The sequence below is a fragment of the Rhynchophorus ferrugineus genome, unplaced genomic scaffold (assembly GCF_030347505.1).
Source record: "Rhynchophorus ferrugineus isolate W39M unplaced genomic scaffold, kcgeb_rfMv2 rfM8, whole genome shotgun sequence".
NCBI lineage: Eukaryota > Metazoa > Arthropoda > Insecta > Coleoptera > Curculionidae > Rhynchophorus > Rhynchophorus ferrugineus.
This window is the reverse complement of record NW_027472587.1, coordinates 25,870,548-25,886,603: the sequence shown is the minus strand read 5'-3', so window position 1 is coordinate 25,886,603 and position 16,056 is coordinate 25,870,548. Positions and strand designations below refer to the sequence as shown.

Sequence of the window (16,056 nt, the reverse complement as noted above, 5' to 3'; positions counted from 1 at the left end):
ATCATGCAGTTTATAAGTGTTTTTTTTATAATTATGTGTTATATTATCTCAACTTTTATTGATATTATAAATATATATATATATATATATATATATATATATATATATATATATATATATATATATATATATATATATATTATTTACACTTATGTATATTTGTATAGGATTTTATTTTAATAAATTAATTTTAAAAATTAAATTTGATTTTCATTTAAATACTATTGGCCAATAAATGTGACGTTACAAAGTAATCAGACGAAATGGCAGACTAATCAAGGCAAAGTATTAGTATTACAGGTTTCTACATAACTATTTTAAACTAACCAATCAAATTCACGTTGTCAGCGCTGCCAATGATTAAACTAAGCAAAACTTTGCCTCACTACTTACCATTGGAGTTGCACACCCCTGGTCTCTATATAGATCATATAGAAGTAGAGAAATATCCGCCTTCAGCTTCAGGCAGTCAGGAGCCAGACCATACAATACCAAAAAGGGAAAAATCGAAATGATTAGCAGGGCAGTTTGGATTTTTTTATTTCAAAGATCACCAGGAGCCAACTGTGAAGAGGATGTTCAGAAGGATTTAAATAAAATATTGAATTAAAATTGTATTTTTTAATTTCCCCCTGTAATATAAATAAATTGTTTCTTATTTGTCAATCCTCCGCCTCTCGAAATAAACAAATCAGCTTTGCGCGACCTCTGGTGGCGTGGCAGAGCATAATTTGATCAGTCTTATACAGGGGAGATCGCATTCTAAGTCTGTATATTTTGTGCATCTAATCACTTTTCTAGCATTCAATCAATGTGACACTAGTACCTGAAATGACACTTACGAGTACTGGATATTTAGAAAAAATGGAGAGCATGCTCAAAGAGAATAAACTGCCAATGCAGGAGAAGTGCAGGAGATGTATGCTGCTATATCAAACAATTTCATACTGAGCTTAGAAAATTAAGTATAATATAGGCTGTTCGGAATTATTCTGCCTTTTCTTAACTATCAAAATGATATGCGTGCTTCTAAGAAGTTAAATGTTAAAATATTGAGATAACATTACTGATATTCCACAACTCTACTAATTGCTTGTTCGGAATATTTTTAAATTCTGTTATTTATGTTGTCTTGGTGTTTTTTTTACATGATACCATCTTGAATTTCTTTTGTAATTACATTTATTTTCTAACACTGGTTTACCATTTAGAAAGTTTAAAGTGAATAAATAAATGAATGTGAATAAAGGTGCTTAAATGAAGTTTAAAGAGAATAATGAAGCTTTAACATAAATATGCATAGTATTGCATTTTTATTCATATAAAAATTATAATATGAAAAATAAAACACAGAAATATCAATAAATAATAAAAGGTATTTTATTTAAATATAATATAACGTGTATGTACATAAGGGATACTTAACAGTCTAAATAGTAATACAAAATAGGCACTTTAAGCGTAAACATATATTTTCGAAGACCAAAATACATAACATTTTGGATTTTTATCATTTTTTTAAACACCTTATGTTGACTTATAACAAGTAAAAAATATTTCTAGATAAATGTACATATACTTACACAATAAATCATTTAAAATGCTATATTTCATATATATTGGAATAAATATAAGTCTGAATCAAAACATTCTAACTAAAATCCTAACAGAAAGTATTTACATTAAAGCTTTTGAAGCAAAAGAGAATTTATATTTTAAGTTAATACTGGATAGAAACTATAGATGTTATTTCAATTAAAAATATATTATAATATTTTATCAGTAAATTCACAATTTTACTGTTTAACTATGGTCAATTATCATAAAATTATATTTTAATATAATTTTGAGATATTTTAGTGCCGGTTAACAAAATTGTATTGAAAATATTTTCGTGATGGTAGTTTTTTATTGTATAAAAACATGTTTCCAAAAGTGTTATCAATAGGATACAATTCTATATGTAATTTAAATTGGTTCCGTTTTTAATAAAAATGTTATAGGAGTATATCACATTTATGTGTACATTATAGTATAATTATTATATACATAACCATATAAATTTTACCATAATGATATGATATGATATGAAAAAGGATTTAGTACGAGTCATATATGGAGGAAAAATTAACCTTTATATGATATTGTAAGCTTGAAGGCTTTCGAATATGATGCTTAAGATACAGTGTTCATGTTACTCTCGTAGGTGGTATAAAAAGTGGAGTCATTTGTTTAAGACACGTTAACCAGTTCACAGATGAGGAACAAATTCAAGGATGTAAATTATAATGGTTTGAATATGTCTGTCGAATGAAAGGCGGGCGAATTCCTGACAAATTTCAGTGAAGATTTTCTTTTTTTTTCTGTTGACATAAAATATGAAAAGCTTGAAGGCTTTCTGATCAGATATCAGATATCTACTGGTAATTTTAGGAAAAGTTGTTACAGAACATTTGTTATTTATCTTTCATTATCTGTTACTTATTTTTCACTTTATTTCAAATTGATATTATTTTAATATTTCTCTATTTATGACCGGCACTGTTGTTAATTAATCTAGAGAATAAAAATAAAGGTACAAGAACATAATATTTTTTGTGAATTATATATACAAGGTGAACCGTATTATGTTCGTGTTTACCTTTTGGAACGTTAAATTCGGATGTTAAGGTAGATTTTAGGTCCAAGGCTTCAAGAATTAAGTTCTCTTCAGTATCTAACGTTAGAATTGAGATTGTAGGAAATATTTGATGTCATAAATAAAGCAATGTCTTCAACAGAAATCGAAAAATTACGGTTCATTTTAAACAAATCATTTTTAAAAAATGGCGGCGACTTCTAAAGCAATTTCTATGGTTAAATAAATTATAATAGAGATGGCGATAGTAATCAATAATTAAAAAAATCTATTTATTTTCATATTTAAAAACAGGTCGCTGATCTGGAAAATATATAAGCTTGTTGATAAAATTAAATTTTAGACAACTTTTTGATTTCTGGAAATAAACATGGATATAATGTTATGTTATGGATATTAGAGATTTTATAAATATAACTTGTTAAATAAAATAGCCAAAGCATGTCATCATAACTTATGACGTCAGTACGTCGTCATGTTGCCATATCAACTTATAATTTTGGCTAAAGAATTTTGCAAACTTTTGACAACATGGCAACATGCCATTAGTACCAACCTAAATTGAATTTTATAGGCTGATACTATTACACGCTTAAATTCGACGCCATCTAGGTTTCATGTTTTTTAGGCGGTCTATATATCAAGATACTTTCAACAAACCTTGAATGCAGACATTATTTTATTTTGTGCCAATTTCAAAATGCGACAATTTTTGTTTTTTAATTTCTTGAAGGTTTTATCTGCGTTTGTGCAGGTTTACAAACAGGAATAGAAAAAAAAGTGATAGTGTAGCTATTTCGTCCAACCTTCATTGTTTATTAAGTGCATATTGACGTCATATGATAACAACAAGCATTTTAACGCACAGCCATATCTTAAAGTTCTTTAAGGCATAATAGGTTTCTTTTTTTTTAATTATTTAAAATCAACTCTAATACGGTGCACCTTATGTTATATAACTTTTGTTAATAAAGTTTACAGTTTTAAAAATATATGTAACTAAAATAAGCCTATCATAGTTATTTTATTTAAAGTTTCAATGTTTTGTCTTAAAACTATACTTTAATATAGCAAAATATGATTTATTTTTTTCAGCGCTTTTTAGAAAAGATTACGAACCTCCATATTTCAAGAAATATATGTATTGTCTATTCAACAAAACAGGTAATGCACGTCACAATTTTGCCGCATTAACTTAGAATTTTGGCTTACTTATTTGCCAGTTTATAACCTGTAATTATTATCAGTGTTTTGAAGAATTTTGTAAAGAACAGTGTCGACCATTACCCACACAAATCGAATTTTATAGATTGATTTGATTTTATGATGCGCCAGAGGGCATTGTCTTTTAATTTTTTAAAATGACTACTCCGAGTTTCAAACGAATTTTACATTTTTACAAATATCATTTGGCAGTGTATTCGACGTCTTCTTTGATGTGCATTGGCTGTTTTATTGAAATGACTATATTTTCATAATTTTATTGAGCTATTAACTTAATATTACACAATTATGTGTTAAGATTTTTTATAGTTGTGTAGTTAAAATAATGATATATTTAATCCTTTTTATTATAGATTTTACTTTTTTAGCATTGATGAAAAAATAATTTGATTTTTTAGAAGAAATCATGTCTTTTGTATTATAATTGTTCTTCCACATTGTCCAATATCACTGTTTCAACGTCATTAAGTTTTCGTTTTCATTAAATAAACTTAAGAACCAGTTTTAACTCAAAACTATTTTGAACTAAAAATCGTCTAAAGATGCGGCCCGGCAAGGTGATGGTTGCTCATACCGCTGTTCACCATATGCATAGCCGCCGCGGTACCATTACCGGATTGCAAGTACATGTAGTAGTTGTAGTTTTGGGTTGGGTCGGCGCCAGGTGGGGAAGGACCTGGTGGTAGTGTTGTGGTGGAGCCGGGATGCGTCGTCCTGAACCCGTGCACTCCGGCTAAAATGTCTTGGACCGAATGGGAACTGGGCCAGCAAGGCGATGCTCCAGGTCGTTGCGTGGGCGATTTCTGCTGGGCGTAGGGATAGCTAGGATAAATATTGTACAGCGAATGTCCGTGCGGTGAAGAATGGACCAAGGATCCGATTTTGTTCCTTAGTATCCTACTGATCGAGCTCACGGAAGGCACGTTGTACTTGTCGCAGACCCCGTCGGACAACAGTCGATCTCTGATTTCCCAGGCGAAGATGCCGGGATCCTTCTGTTTGAGTTCCTTGATGTAGGCTACGACCTTCGGTGTGGTGACTCGGGGTTTGGAACCACCAATCGCGCCTGGTAGAATGGAGCCGGTCTCGTGATATCTGAAACAATTTGAGTGAATTATTTATTTGGTCGTTCGGAGGTCATAATTCGCATTGCGCGTCTTTCTCCTCTCGATTATAGGAGAAAAACTAGCTTTATTTACAATAAAACTTAAATTATAAAGATTAGGCGGATATAAATACTTAGTAACGGGTATCCAAAGCTTTTGACAAGGCCTGGCATACCGATTTAATTGCAAAATGCGTACAGTTAGGCCTTTCAGAAGATCCAATCGCTCTCATCAAGTCCTATCTAGTGGACAGATCTTTCCAGGTAAAGATTAGAAAAACTCTTTGAGTAGAAAATTTATCAAAGCTAGCGTACTTCAAGGTTTTCTGCTTGCCCCAGCCTTATTTAACCTCTTTATATCAGATCTGCCGAGAAAAGAGCACTGACGTCGCGTTTTACGCTGACAACACTGCTTTCTTCACGGCCTCCATGTTCGGGGATACCATTCAAGGACGTTTACAGGAACAGCTCGATCATGCGGTTAAGCGGTATAAATTCTGAAGGTAGAAAATCAACCCCCTGGAAACTCAGGCCATCATTTTCTATAAGAAGCGTTACGCACTGCGCGTCTCGAATTCAATATCGACACCGCAAAAATTATATGGCTGGATAACGTCACGTACCTAGGTCTCCCCTTTGATCGATGTTTCGGTTGGCATTCCCAAATCCAGAAAGGTTCGGGGATAGTAAACCTGGTATCTTGTCCGATCTGCCCTTCTAGCAAACTTCCCATATCCATCAAATGCTTATTTTACAAGATGTTAATTACGGATCCTCAAGAGAATCTTAAACGCTTAATGGTTTGTCAGAAATAATGAATTTCACAGAGAAATTGACACTTCAGAAAGCATGCACTTCATATCTCATTCCTTCCACAAACAACAACTTAGCTCAAGTTCTTTCGAAAACGCACTTGTTCGCGAGCTGGTCGGCATGCTGGGAGTTTAGCACCGCATCACCGTTAATCTGCCCTTTGCAGTCATAACTTTTGCCCGCATACGGCAGCACTCAGTCGTGTATTAACTCAAGATTGTGAATTTTAGTTAGTCTCACTAGCTGCTGTTTCGAAGGGTCCTCGTGTGCAATAACGGCTTCCTAGTTTGCGAGTACCATATTCCCAAATTTAATGCAGTAGCAGTAGTGACATACAACGGTCACCTATGAGGCGGTTTCGGTTTAGCCCAGAGGCAGTTCCCTTAAGCAGGTAATGTTCTTCAAATTTCGTGAAGACTTGGGTAAAGCTTAATTAATTAATTAGTAAGAATTTAATTAGTTTTTTTGACCTAAAGGGTTTATTGCTGAAGTTTAGGGAGTTTAGTATTTTGCGAAATTGAAATGTACATTTTTGTATGAGTAGATTTTTGGCAAAATTAGTTTTTTTATTCAATATAATTCCCTTCAAGGGCGATACACTGATTATAGCGACCCTTCAACTTTTTGATACAATTTTTGTAGTACGATTTGTCCTTTGCCTCAAAATAAGCCTCAGTTTCGTCCATCACCTCTTCATTCAACGAACATTTCTTCCCAGCGAGCATTCTTTTGAGACCTGAGAACAGGAAATAGTCGTTGGGGCCAGATCTGGAGAATCTATATGATCTATATGATCTGGAGATCTGACTTATGACATGGTCCATTGTCTTGGTAAGGCAGTACATTCTTTTTCTTCAAAGGCGGCCGTTTTTCGGCGATTTCGTCCTTCAAATGGTCCAATAACGCTTTGTAATAGTTGCTGTTGATGGTCCTTCTTTTTTCAAGGTAGCCAATAAAAATTATTCCATGCGCATCCCATCCCATTTCCCATGCTTTTGAGTGGGCTCATCGTGTGCAGTCCACTCGGATGACTGTCGATTAGACTTCGGAGTGAAATGATGGAGCCATGTTTCATCCATTCTCACATATCGATGCACAAACTCGGGTTTACTACGCTTGATCATCTTCAAACGCTGCTCCGAATCACTCGTCATTGTTTTTGCTCAAAAGTGAGCTTGCGTGGCACCCACTTTGCACAGAGCTTTCTCATACCCAAATATTTGTGAATGATATGATGTACACGTTCAGTTAACATTTTTCCAGTATCTGCTATTTCATTCAATTTCAATTTACAGTCATTCAAAATCATTTTGTGGATTTTTTAAATGTTTTTGTCGGTAACAACCTCTTTTGGGCATCCATTGTATTCACCGGCTTCGGTGTTCATTTCACCACGTCTAAGCTTAGCATAACATCGATGGTTGATTTTCCTTCCAACTATATTGTTTTTCTTCAAAAAGCAATATTTTATCAACCCGCGAAATTCCTTTTTATCTAAAATGCTATACTTTATAAACTAATGATTCGACAGCTGTCAAATTTATATACGTATCTTTTGAGGGTTAGAGCTAACTAAATAAACATATGGATTTAATTCTAGTAGCGCCATATATGCCGGGGAGTTTTCAATTGACCTGTTATATTGCATTCTATAGCCAGATTATAGAGACTTTTTCTATATGAAGACGGTACACGAGGAGTTCCCTCCGACGATGAAACAAAATAGCTTGAGCTTTAACCATGTTAATCTGCAGTCGACAGATCTTGTACTACACGATCGTCTGATGGAGTTGGGCTTGGAGTCTGTTTTGGATTTGCATCGGGACAGTATTCGGTGCTGTAAAACATGGTGTTGTCTGCATAAAATGCTGTGTTCGATTGCTTTGGGAGTAGGAAATCGGCCATATACAAGTTGAAGATGGCCGGGGCTAATGGAGAACTTTGTGGAAATCCTTCCTCTTTTCAATTAATTGAAAGAACCTTTCTTCCAGATATAAGTGAATCATTAATATTAAGTCATCCGGTTAACCTAGTTTTTGGGTTTTCAAAATTATATCATCGTGCCAAACTTGGTCGAAAGCTTTGGAGACGTCTAGATAGACAACACCAACCTTACGACGTTTACTAAGAGCCTGATGGTGGCTACGACACGAGTAACTTGTTGGAGGTTTGAGGGTTTAGCGCAGAAATTAAATTGTTCTTCGGGAATTATGTGGTTCACGTCTGCGAATATCGTAACAGTGAATATTACAATTGATCTTTGTAGTGAAATGCTGGTAAATCAGAGCTTTTATTATATATTTTACATTCAGTTGATCGAAGAGGTTATGATAATAGTTCGTTGCTTATAACGTTCGTTAACAATAATTACGTTACAATTATATTGTGTTTTTTGAATTGTTAGCAAAAGATGCTTTTATGATATCTAAAATATAATGACCGAATGAATCAAATATGTAACTTTTTTAACAAACTATTACCTCGAGTGTAAGCTTCAATTAATTAAATCAATTACTATCTACTATAAATAATAATTATATAAATTATTTCATAAATTGATATTATATCAAAAAATATTCATTGATGCAATTTTTATTCTACTATTATAATTACCTTGCTAATATTTTCGAGACGCATCCATGGGAAACTCTCAACTGACGGGAGATATCACAAGGTCGAATGCCAACTTGTGAGAGTTCAACAATTCTTAGACGAACAGCATTTGGTAGTGGTCTACCGTTAACGAAGACACCTCCGAGTTGGTTAACCTCGCCATATTGCTGAACTTGTCCATCTGAAACAAATTTTCAATTCTATAATACTAACTATAAATAAATAAAGAGCAGAAAAATAATTAAATATGTTATAATATTTGTTTTGTCATGATTGATGTGTTATTGTATACAAAAATAATATCAAAATTTTAATGTTCTGTTACAAATGTCATTTGATTTTAATGCCATTATATGGCTATTTTATTTATGGGATTTAGCTAAAATAAAATTCTTCGATTCATTTTTTATTATTACTCTTCTTGAGTCCGCAATCTGCCCTATTGGCAATAAGTATTTCTTATGTCTATATTATATGTATATGGCATGTAGAAAATCACTTCATTAAGCAATCTTCTGTATAAAATATTATCTTAATTAACTAGTCTTATTCTAAAGCTTATTCTAGAGTCTACATATGTCCAGTAATCAGATCAGGTGGTGTTAAACGTTTTAGTCTACGCACTTCACTATCACGTCGCATATTTAGCTGATTAGCGAGTACATTGGGATGCACTGACACTCTTTCGAAGTACTTCACACAAACACGTTGAATTACACTCGTTATAGGTTCTAGAGGAATATTGCGTTGTATCAATTTATTTGAAATATAGTACTGAGCATCAACAACGGCACGCAACACCTTATTTTGGAACAGTTGAATGATGGATATATTAGATTTGCTAGTGGTATCCCATAGTTGGATTCCATATGTCCAAATGGGCTCGAGTATAGATTCATACAGCAATACCTTGTTATCTAATGATAACTTGGATTTGTGCCCGATGAGCCAATACATTTGATATAATTTTAGTCCCAGTTGTTTTCGTTTAGAGAGTATGTGCTTCTTCCAGGTTAGTTCCAGGTCGATCTAAATGCATACCAAGATATTTAACATGATCTGCTTGGGGCAGTTGATTATGATTGATATTCGCTGGTGGACATGTTATTCTACGCAGGGTAAACGTTATATGCGTGGATTTTGTTTCATTGGCTTTAATGTGCCATGCCTTTAACCATAATTGCATTTGCTCCAGGTGGGTTTGTAGGTTTATTGATGCTGTGACTGGATCTTCGAGGGATGCTAAGATTGCTGTATCTTTTGCATATGTTGCCACAGTAGTTATTTTTGTGGTAGGCAGATCAGCCGTATACAAAAGATACAGTACTGGACCCAGTACACTACCTTGCGGAACTCCTGAATATATGGGATTTAATTCGGTATGTTCATCGCCTTGATTTATAATAAAATGTCTGTCAGTGAAATACGATCTTCGATTAATGGGTATTGAATGGTAAGGAAGATTGAAGCTCGGTTAATTTCCTATAACATATTTTTATTATATTACTAGCTTACTGGATTGGTAAAAAAGTTTTAATATGTCATCCTTCATAAGGACATAACCAAAATTTAATGACTAAATTAAATCAAATCAGAAAATTTGATTCAAACATGCATTCAGAAAAGGAGGCCTCACTATAGCTGAATAGTTACAGTGCCTGGATAACATATATAGTCTATCCAAATGAGCGGTGTACCTGTCACGTCATCTATTTGTAGAATGTGTTACATATTGCAGTTTGTAAAATCGTTTTAAAAGCATACAATATTTTAATTTTATTATAGTTAAAAAGAGATGTAATGATGTCTGATATGCTCTAACATGTAACCCAATCAGCTTGTAAAAGTCGTCGGTTTTCAAATTTCTGGAACATTCTTCAAAACACTAGTGATAATAAGTGATTATAAACAGACAAATGTTTAACACTACGATTACTTTTTTTTAATCATTTCTTTGTACCAATCGACACGGGCCTTTTTTTTGGGCGATTGTCGATTGTCAAATTTTATAGGATCCAACGCGAATATAACTTTTGCACAGCTAAATGTTTATGTAAAATCGCATATATGCTCGCGGAACTAATACTTAGGGATGCCTTAATCTCACAATAGGGGACATAACGATCTTGCTTAATCATTTGGCACACAGCATCGATGTTTTCTGGCACAACAGCTGATTTTGGATGACCTTCACGAAACTCGTCGGACAGCGAACTACGACCACGATTGAATTCACTAAACCAGCGATAGACGGTTGCTTTTGATGGAGCTTCATCGCCAAAAATCAAATTAAGATGATGGATGCACTCTTGTTGTGATAATCCACATCGAAAATAGTAAAAAATCATCGCACGAAAATGTTCGCGATTCAGATTCAATTTTTCGCCGAGACGAAACTTTCAACTAGATATAAAATAAACAAATAGCGTTCGTGCGACAAAATGTTCTGAGTACGTTTATCGTATTACTCCTATAGCTTGGTCGATTCGGTACATTGCTTTAGCCGTAGATGTCATTTTTTTCTCTTGTATTACTAATCACAGGTACTTGAATACTCGTACTTTCTCTAACTGGATCCTTTTGAGATTTACGGTATCAGACGATCCGTTATTTATAAATATTTTAGTCTATTTCATTAATAATCATATCACATGCTTCTGTAATGTGAATTATATCATAATGAGTCATTCAACTTCATCACCAAATATTAGATCGGTTATATACACTGATTATAGCGACCCTCCAACTTTTCGATATCATTCGTGTAGTATGATTTGTCTTTTTCTTAAAAATAAGCCTCAGTTTCGGCGATCGCCTCTTCATTTGACGAAAATTTCTTCCCAGTGAGTTTCTCAAAAGAATGAGGTCTGAGAACAGGAAATAGTCACTGGGGGCCAGATCTGGAGGACACGGTGGATAAGGAAGCAATTCGAAGCTCAATTCATGGATTTTTTCCATCGATTTCACTTAACTGTGACACGGTGCACTGTCTTGGTGAAGCAGCACTTTCTTTTTCTTCAAATGCGGTTGTTTTCGACTATTTCGTCTTTCAAACGGTCCAATAACGCTATGTAATAGTCGCTGCTGATGGTCCTTTCTTTTTCAAAGTAGTTAATGAAAATTATTCCATGTGCATCCCAAAATACAGAAGCCATAATCTTGCCAGGGGACTATTGCTTTTTTCCACACTTTGGAGCGGGTTGATCGTGTGCAGTTCACTCGAATGACTGTCGATTGGACTCCGAAATGAAATGATGGAGCCATGTTTCATCCATTGATGCAAAAACTCAGGTTTATTACGCTTGATCATCTTCAAACACTGCTCCAAATTATCAACCAACTCGTCGTTGGTTTTGGTCAAAAGTGAGCTCGCGCGGCACCCACTTTGTACAGAGCTCATACCCAAATATTAATGAATTATCTGATGTAGACGGTCAATTGATATCTTTAGAGTATCTGCTATTTCGTTCAATTTTAATTTACGGTCATTCAAAATTAATTTGTGATTTTTTTACATGTTTTCGTCGATAACAACCTCTTTTGGACGTCCACTGCGTTCACCGTCTTCGGTACTCATTTCACCACTTCTAAACTTATCATACCAATCCTTGATGGTTGATTTCCCTGGGGCAGTGTCCGGAAACTCGACATCAAGCCAAGTTTTTGCTTCAACTGTATTTTTTCGCTTCAAAAAGAATATTTTACCAACACGCGAAATTCCTTTTTATCAATTTTTTCACAATTGCAAAAGTTGCTTCACTCAAAATGCTATAATTCATAAACTAATGATCCGTCAGCTGTGAAATTTATACAAGCATCTTTTGATGATTAGGGCTAACTAAAAACATCTGGATTTAATTCTAGTAGCACCATCTATGTGTCAGGCCGGGGATTTTTCAAATAACCAGTTAGTATCCCAACGCACTCAAAACAAAGTTTTACGATTAATTACCAATGCTTTCACTACGTAACCAACGAAGAGCTGGACTATAACCTCGAAGTCAAATGGATACACGAATTGATCCAACATATAGCCTTAAAACGTGAAATAGGTTGCTAAATCGCAGCAATGTAGAAGCAATATAGCTAGTGGACAACACGCAGGAAATCAGAAGACTGAAGCGAACCAGACCACACAAACTTGTTTAATGTATGAGTGTATTCTTAACTTTAGCTTAAATAGATTAGTATAATTTTAATTTGGAAAATGCATGCTGACATGTTTACTATGTACTCGCCTTTCTTGTATACTTATGGAAGTACAGCAGAACAGTAGTAATAAATTAATTTGTAAATTAAGATTGTACTAAGCATATTTAATGTAAGATGTAATTAATAAAAAAAATGTCGATCAAAACATTGCAATTTGTTAGAATCAAATTCAAAATAGCCAATAGCTTTAACAAGTTTTAAATTAGCATTAATTTTATTACATTTGTTGTTAAAGATTTTCTCCGGCAACAGTTAATAGCGCTGAATAATTCGATTTTCCATGCGAATACCGATGCTAACGACCGCAAAATCTCCACCCGACGAAAATGAAAGATCCCGTTCAGCTAGATCGCCATCAAACGATTTAATGAGCAATGATTTCTAACTAGTCGTGGCCGCCATTGTTGTCGTCATTGGGATGGCGTTGGCCACGGTCGGGTTCGGGGTGGGGCGAGAATTGGCCTCGCTAACTTCATGAAACATCTGCCGTTTCGACTGCACGATCAAACTGCCGGCAAGTGGCCGACCAGGTATTTCTATTAGACAATGGAACCGTGACTTGAATGGCGCGCCTGTGAAATGGCTTGAGAAATCGACGAATTTGTTACGGGTTCACATTAATAGGTCAGTGTTAATAGTATGTAAAGTGTAATATTAAGCTGAATCACTTCATCAAATGTGAAGCAGCTGCTGGGTTAAGATGTAGATCACTTAGGAAGGTACTATGTATCACCTTTTAATGAAGTTGCAATTGTCATGGCTGGCGATCCATTTAAACGTCGAGATATACGTATACAACGCAGAAATAATACGGTGTAGATGATCCAAGACAATCATCGTTCTTATGATGCGTCGCAATATTCATGGATATTTTGGAAATAAGAAGATTAATATCATTTAAACATTAAACAAAGAAATCCAGTGACAGGTTCAACTGATATATTATTTTATATTGATTGTTTTTTGTTCATCAGGTAAAGGATAAATGATACATATTGGATTAAATAATGTGATTTTTTACAGCCTGGTATGTATGTATTATGGCAAACAGAAACTTCAAATATGTCCAACAATACTTAAGGTAAAATAAAGTAATCAGATCTATTTTAAGAATTCATGGAATAACCTAATATGTTAAAATATGTTTAAACACAGATTTTTTCAAGTACTCGATGAAGTATTGTAGTTGCAAATGATTATAAGATTGCAAGCAGTTATTAAAATGAACTTCAAAATTATAATTTGTACATTTTATTTACCCAAATTCTTTGAGGCATTACTGGAAGCACTTTTTCTTTCTATAGAGCTGCTAAAAGAGGCCCTTTAAGAAAATCAAACATCTATCATTAAGTATATATAAATCAAACCTATTTGTTGTGTTGTAATTACTGTGTAAAATTAATATTTTAATAGCCCTGTCAAATACTTTGATTGATCTTAATCAATATAGGGCACTTGATTTTAAGTGCCCTATGCTCAAAGTTTCCAAGTGGCGAATGTGATATTATTGGGTACTGTTTAGAGTTATGACGTGCATTTATTAATTTTCTTGCCAAGTGTTATCAAGTCATCAAGACTCTACCACATTTTATGGCCAATGTGTCTGAAATATTCACTCAATTATTTAAGAGTTCTAGTATTCTTTTTAAAATTATTATTTCAGTTGCGTTCAATAGTAGTCATTATCGACGAATCGATTGTGGGAAAATTTTGGTTATATGCCTTGATAAATCCCAGTCCAATTTTCATAATAATACAATGGCGACTGGCGACCCATTTAAATGTCGATATTTAAAGACAATCATCGTTCTTACGAAGCTTTGGAATAATTATTAATATTTTGGAAATGAGAGCATGGATATCATTTGAATATTAAATAAAGAAATCCAGTGACAGGGACAACATATCATTATTTCATTTTGTTTTTATTTATATTGAAATATTAAAAATTCAGAAACTAATGGCTGATACAACACTTTTATGATTTAATTTTACGATATTTTTATAATTAATCAAATTTATTGAATAAATCACGATTTATTGATTTTTTCTTAATTAATGTCCTGTGTAGTTAATATATTGATGTGTTTCAAGTTACTTTGCTGTTTGTATTCAGAAGTTCACGTGGATTGGAACGTGATTATCAGCTGTGTCGTTAAAAAAATAAATTAAATGGGACTTTCGCTGAAACTCTGTCCAAAAATAAGCAGAAACACTCTCTAGAAAAGCACAAATAATATCTCGCGATGGTGTAATGGCTTCCTACGTATGTGTGTGAAAGAGTATGTGATATTGCTGTTGAAAATTTTGGTTTTCGACGAGCAGCAAAAATTAACACTCTCTTTCTAGACAATCATATCGAGCGGATAGAGGAAAGAGAAATTATCGCAATTTTGACGAAGTTTTTGCAAAATTACAAACAAATGGTCTAGTTGTTTAACAAAGGTTCCAATATATTATAAAACGACAACTACGTTATGATAATTAAACCAGACAAAGTACCATATGGAAAACACTTAGGAAGGTATTATGTACAAACCTTTAATAAAGTTGCAATTGTTATGACTGGCGACCTAAACTTCGAGATGCACGTATACAATGCAGAGATAACATAGTGTAGATCCAGGACAATAATCGTTCTTACGATGCTTTGCAATATCCAATGATAATTTACAAACGAGGAGATGGATGTCACTTAATTATTAAATAAAGAAATGCACTGACAGGGACAATATAAGCATTATTTTTTATATTGAAATATTAAAATTTCAAAAACTTATGGTTGATTCAACTTGTATTTTTATAATTAATAATATTTATCGAGTAAATCATGAATTGCTGACTTTTTCTTAATTCGTGATCTGTGCAGTTAATATATCAATGTGTTTCAAGTTGCTTTACTATTTATATTAAGAAGCTCAAGCACACACATTGGTTGGACCGTGATTGCCAGCTGGGTTATTAAAAGACGAAATTAAATGAGACTTTCGCAGAAACCCCGTCCAAATATAAGCAAAAATATTCTCTAGAAAAGCACAAAGAATATCTCGCGATGGTGTAATGGCTTCGTACGTATGTGTGTGAGAGAGCATGTGATATTGCTGTTGAAAATTTTGGTTTTTTTTGACGAGCAGCAAAATTAACACACTCTCTCTAACAATTATATCGAGCAGATCGAGGAAAGAGAGTTTTTCGCAAGTTTTTGCAAAATTGCAAAAAATTGGTCCAGTTGTTTAACAAAGTTAACAATATAATCGGCAAAAAAAAATAAAACGGCACATACGTTATGATAGTTAAACTACTCGACAAAGTACCAATAGAAAGCATATAGGAAGGTAATATCAACATAACTCACAGATTAAAATTGACAACAATACCTAGGTAGGAATGATAAAGATAAAGCGGAAGTTTTCTCTAAATATTTAAAAACAGTATTTAATCCCTACCCGTC

General features: G+C 33.6%; 1 protein-coding gene across 1 annotated transcript in view; it reads right to left on the bottom strand.

Moving 5' to 3' along the window:
- Nucleotides 1–1,358: 1,358 nt before the first annotated feature.
- Nucleotides 1,359–16,056, bottom strand: part of Poxm (paired box pox-meso) — a 73,029-nt gene continuing 58,331 nt past the window's right edge. Inside the window, exons 2-3 of the mRNA XM_076411140.1 lie at nucleotides 8,394–8,574; nucleotides 1,359–4,957 (exon numbers count right to left, since the gene is read on the bottom strand). Of these exons, the coding sequence (XP_076267255.1) occupies nucleotides 4,399–4,957; nucleotides 8,394–8,574 (740 nt within the window). The 3' untranslated portion in view covers nucleotides 1,359–4,398. The remainder of the gene's footprint in view (nucleotides 4,958–8,393; nucleotides 8,575–16,056) is intronic.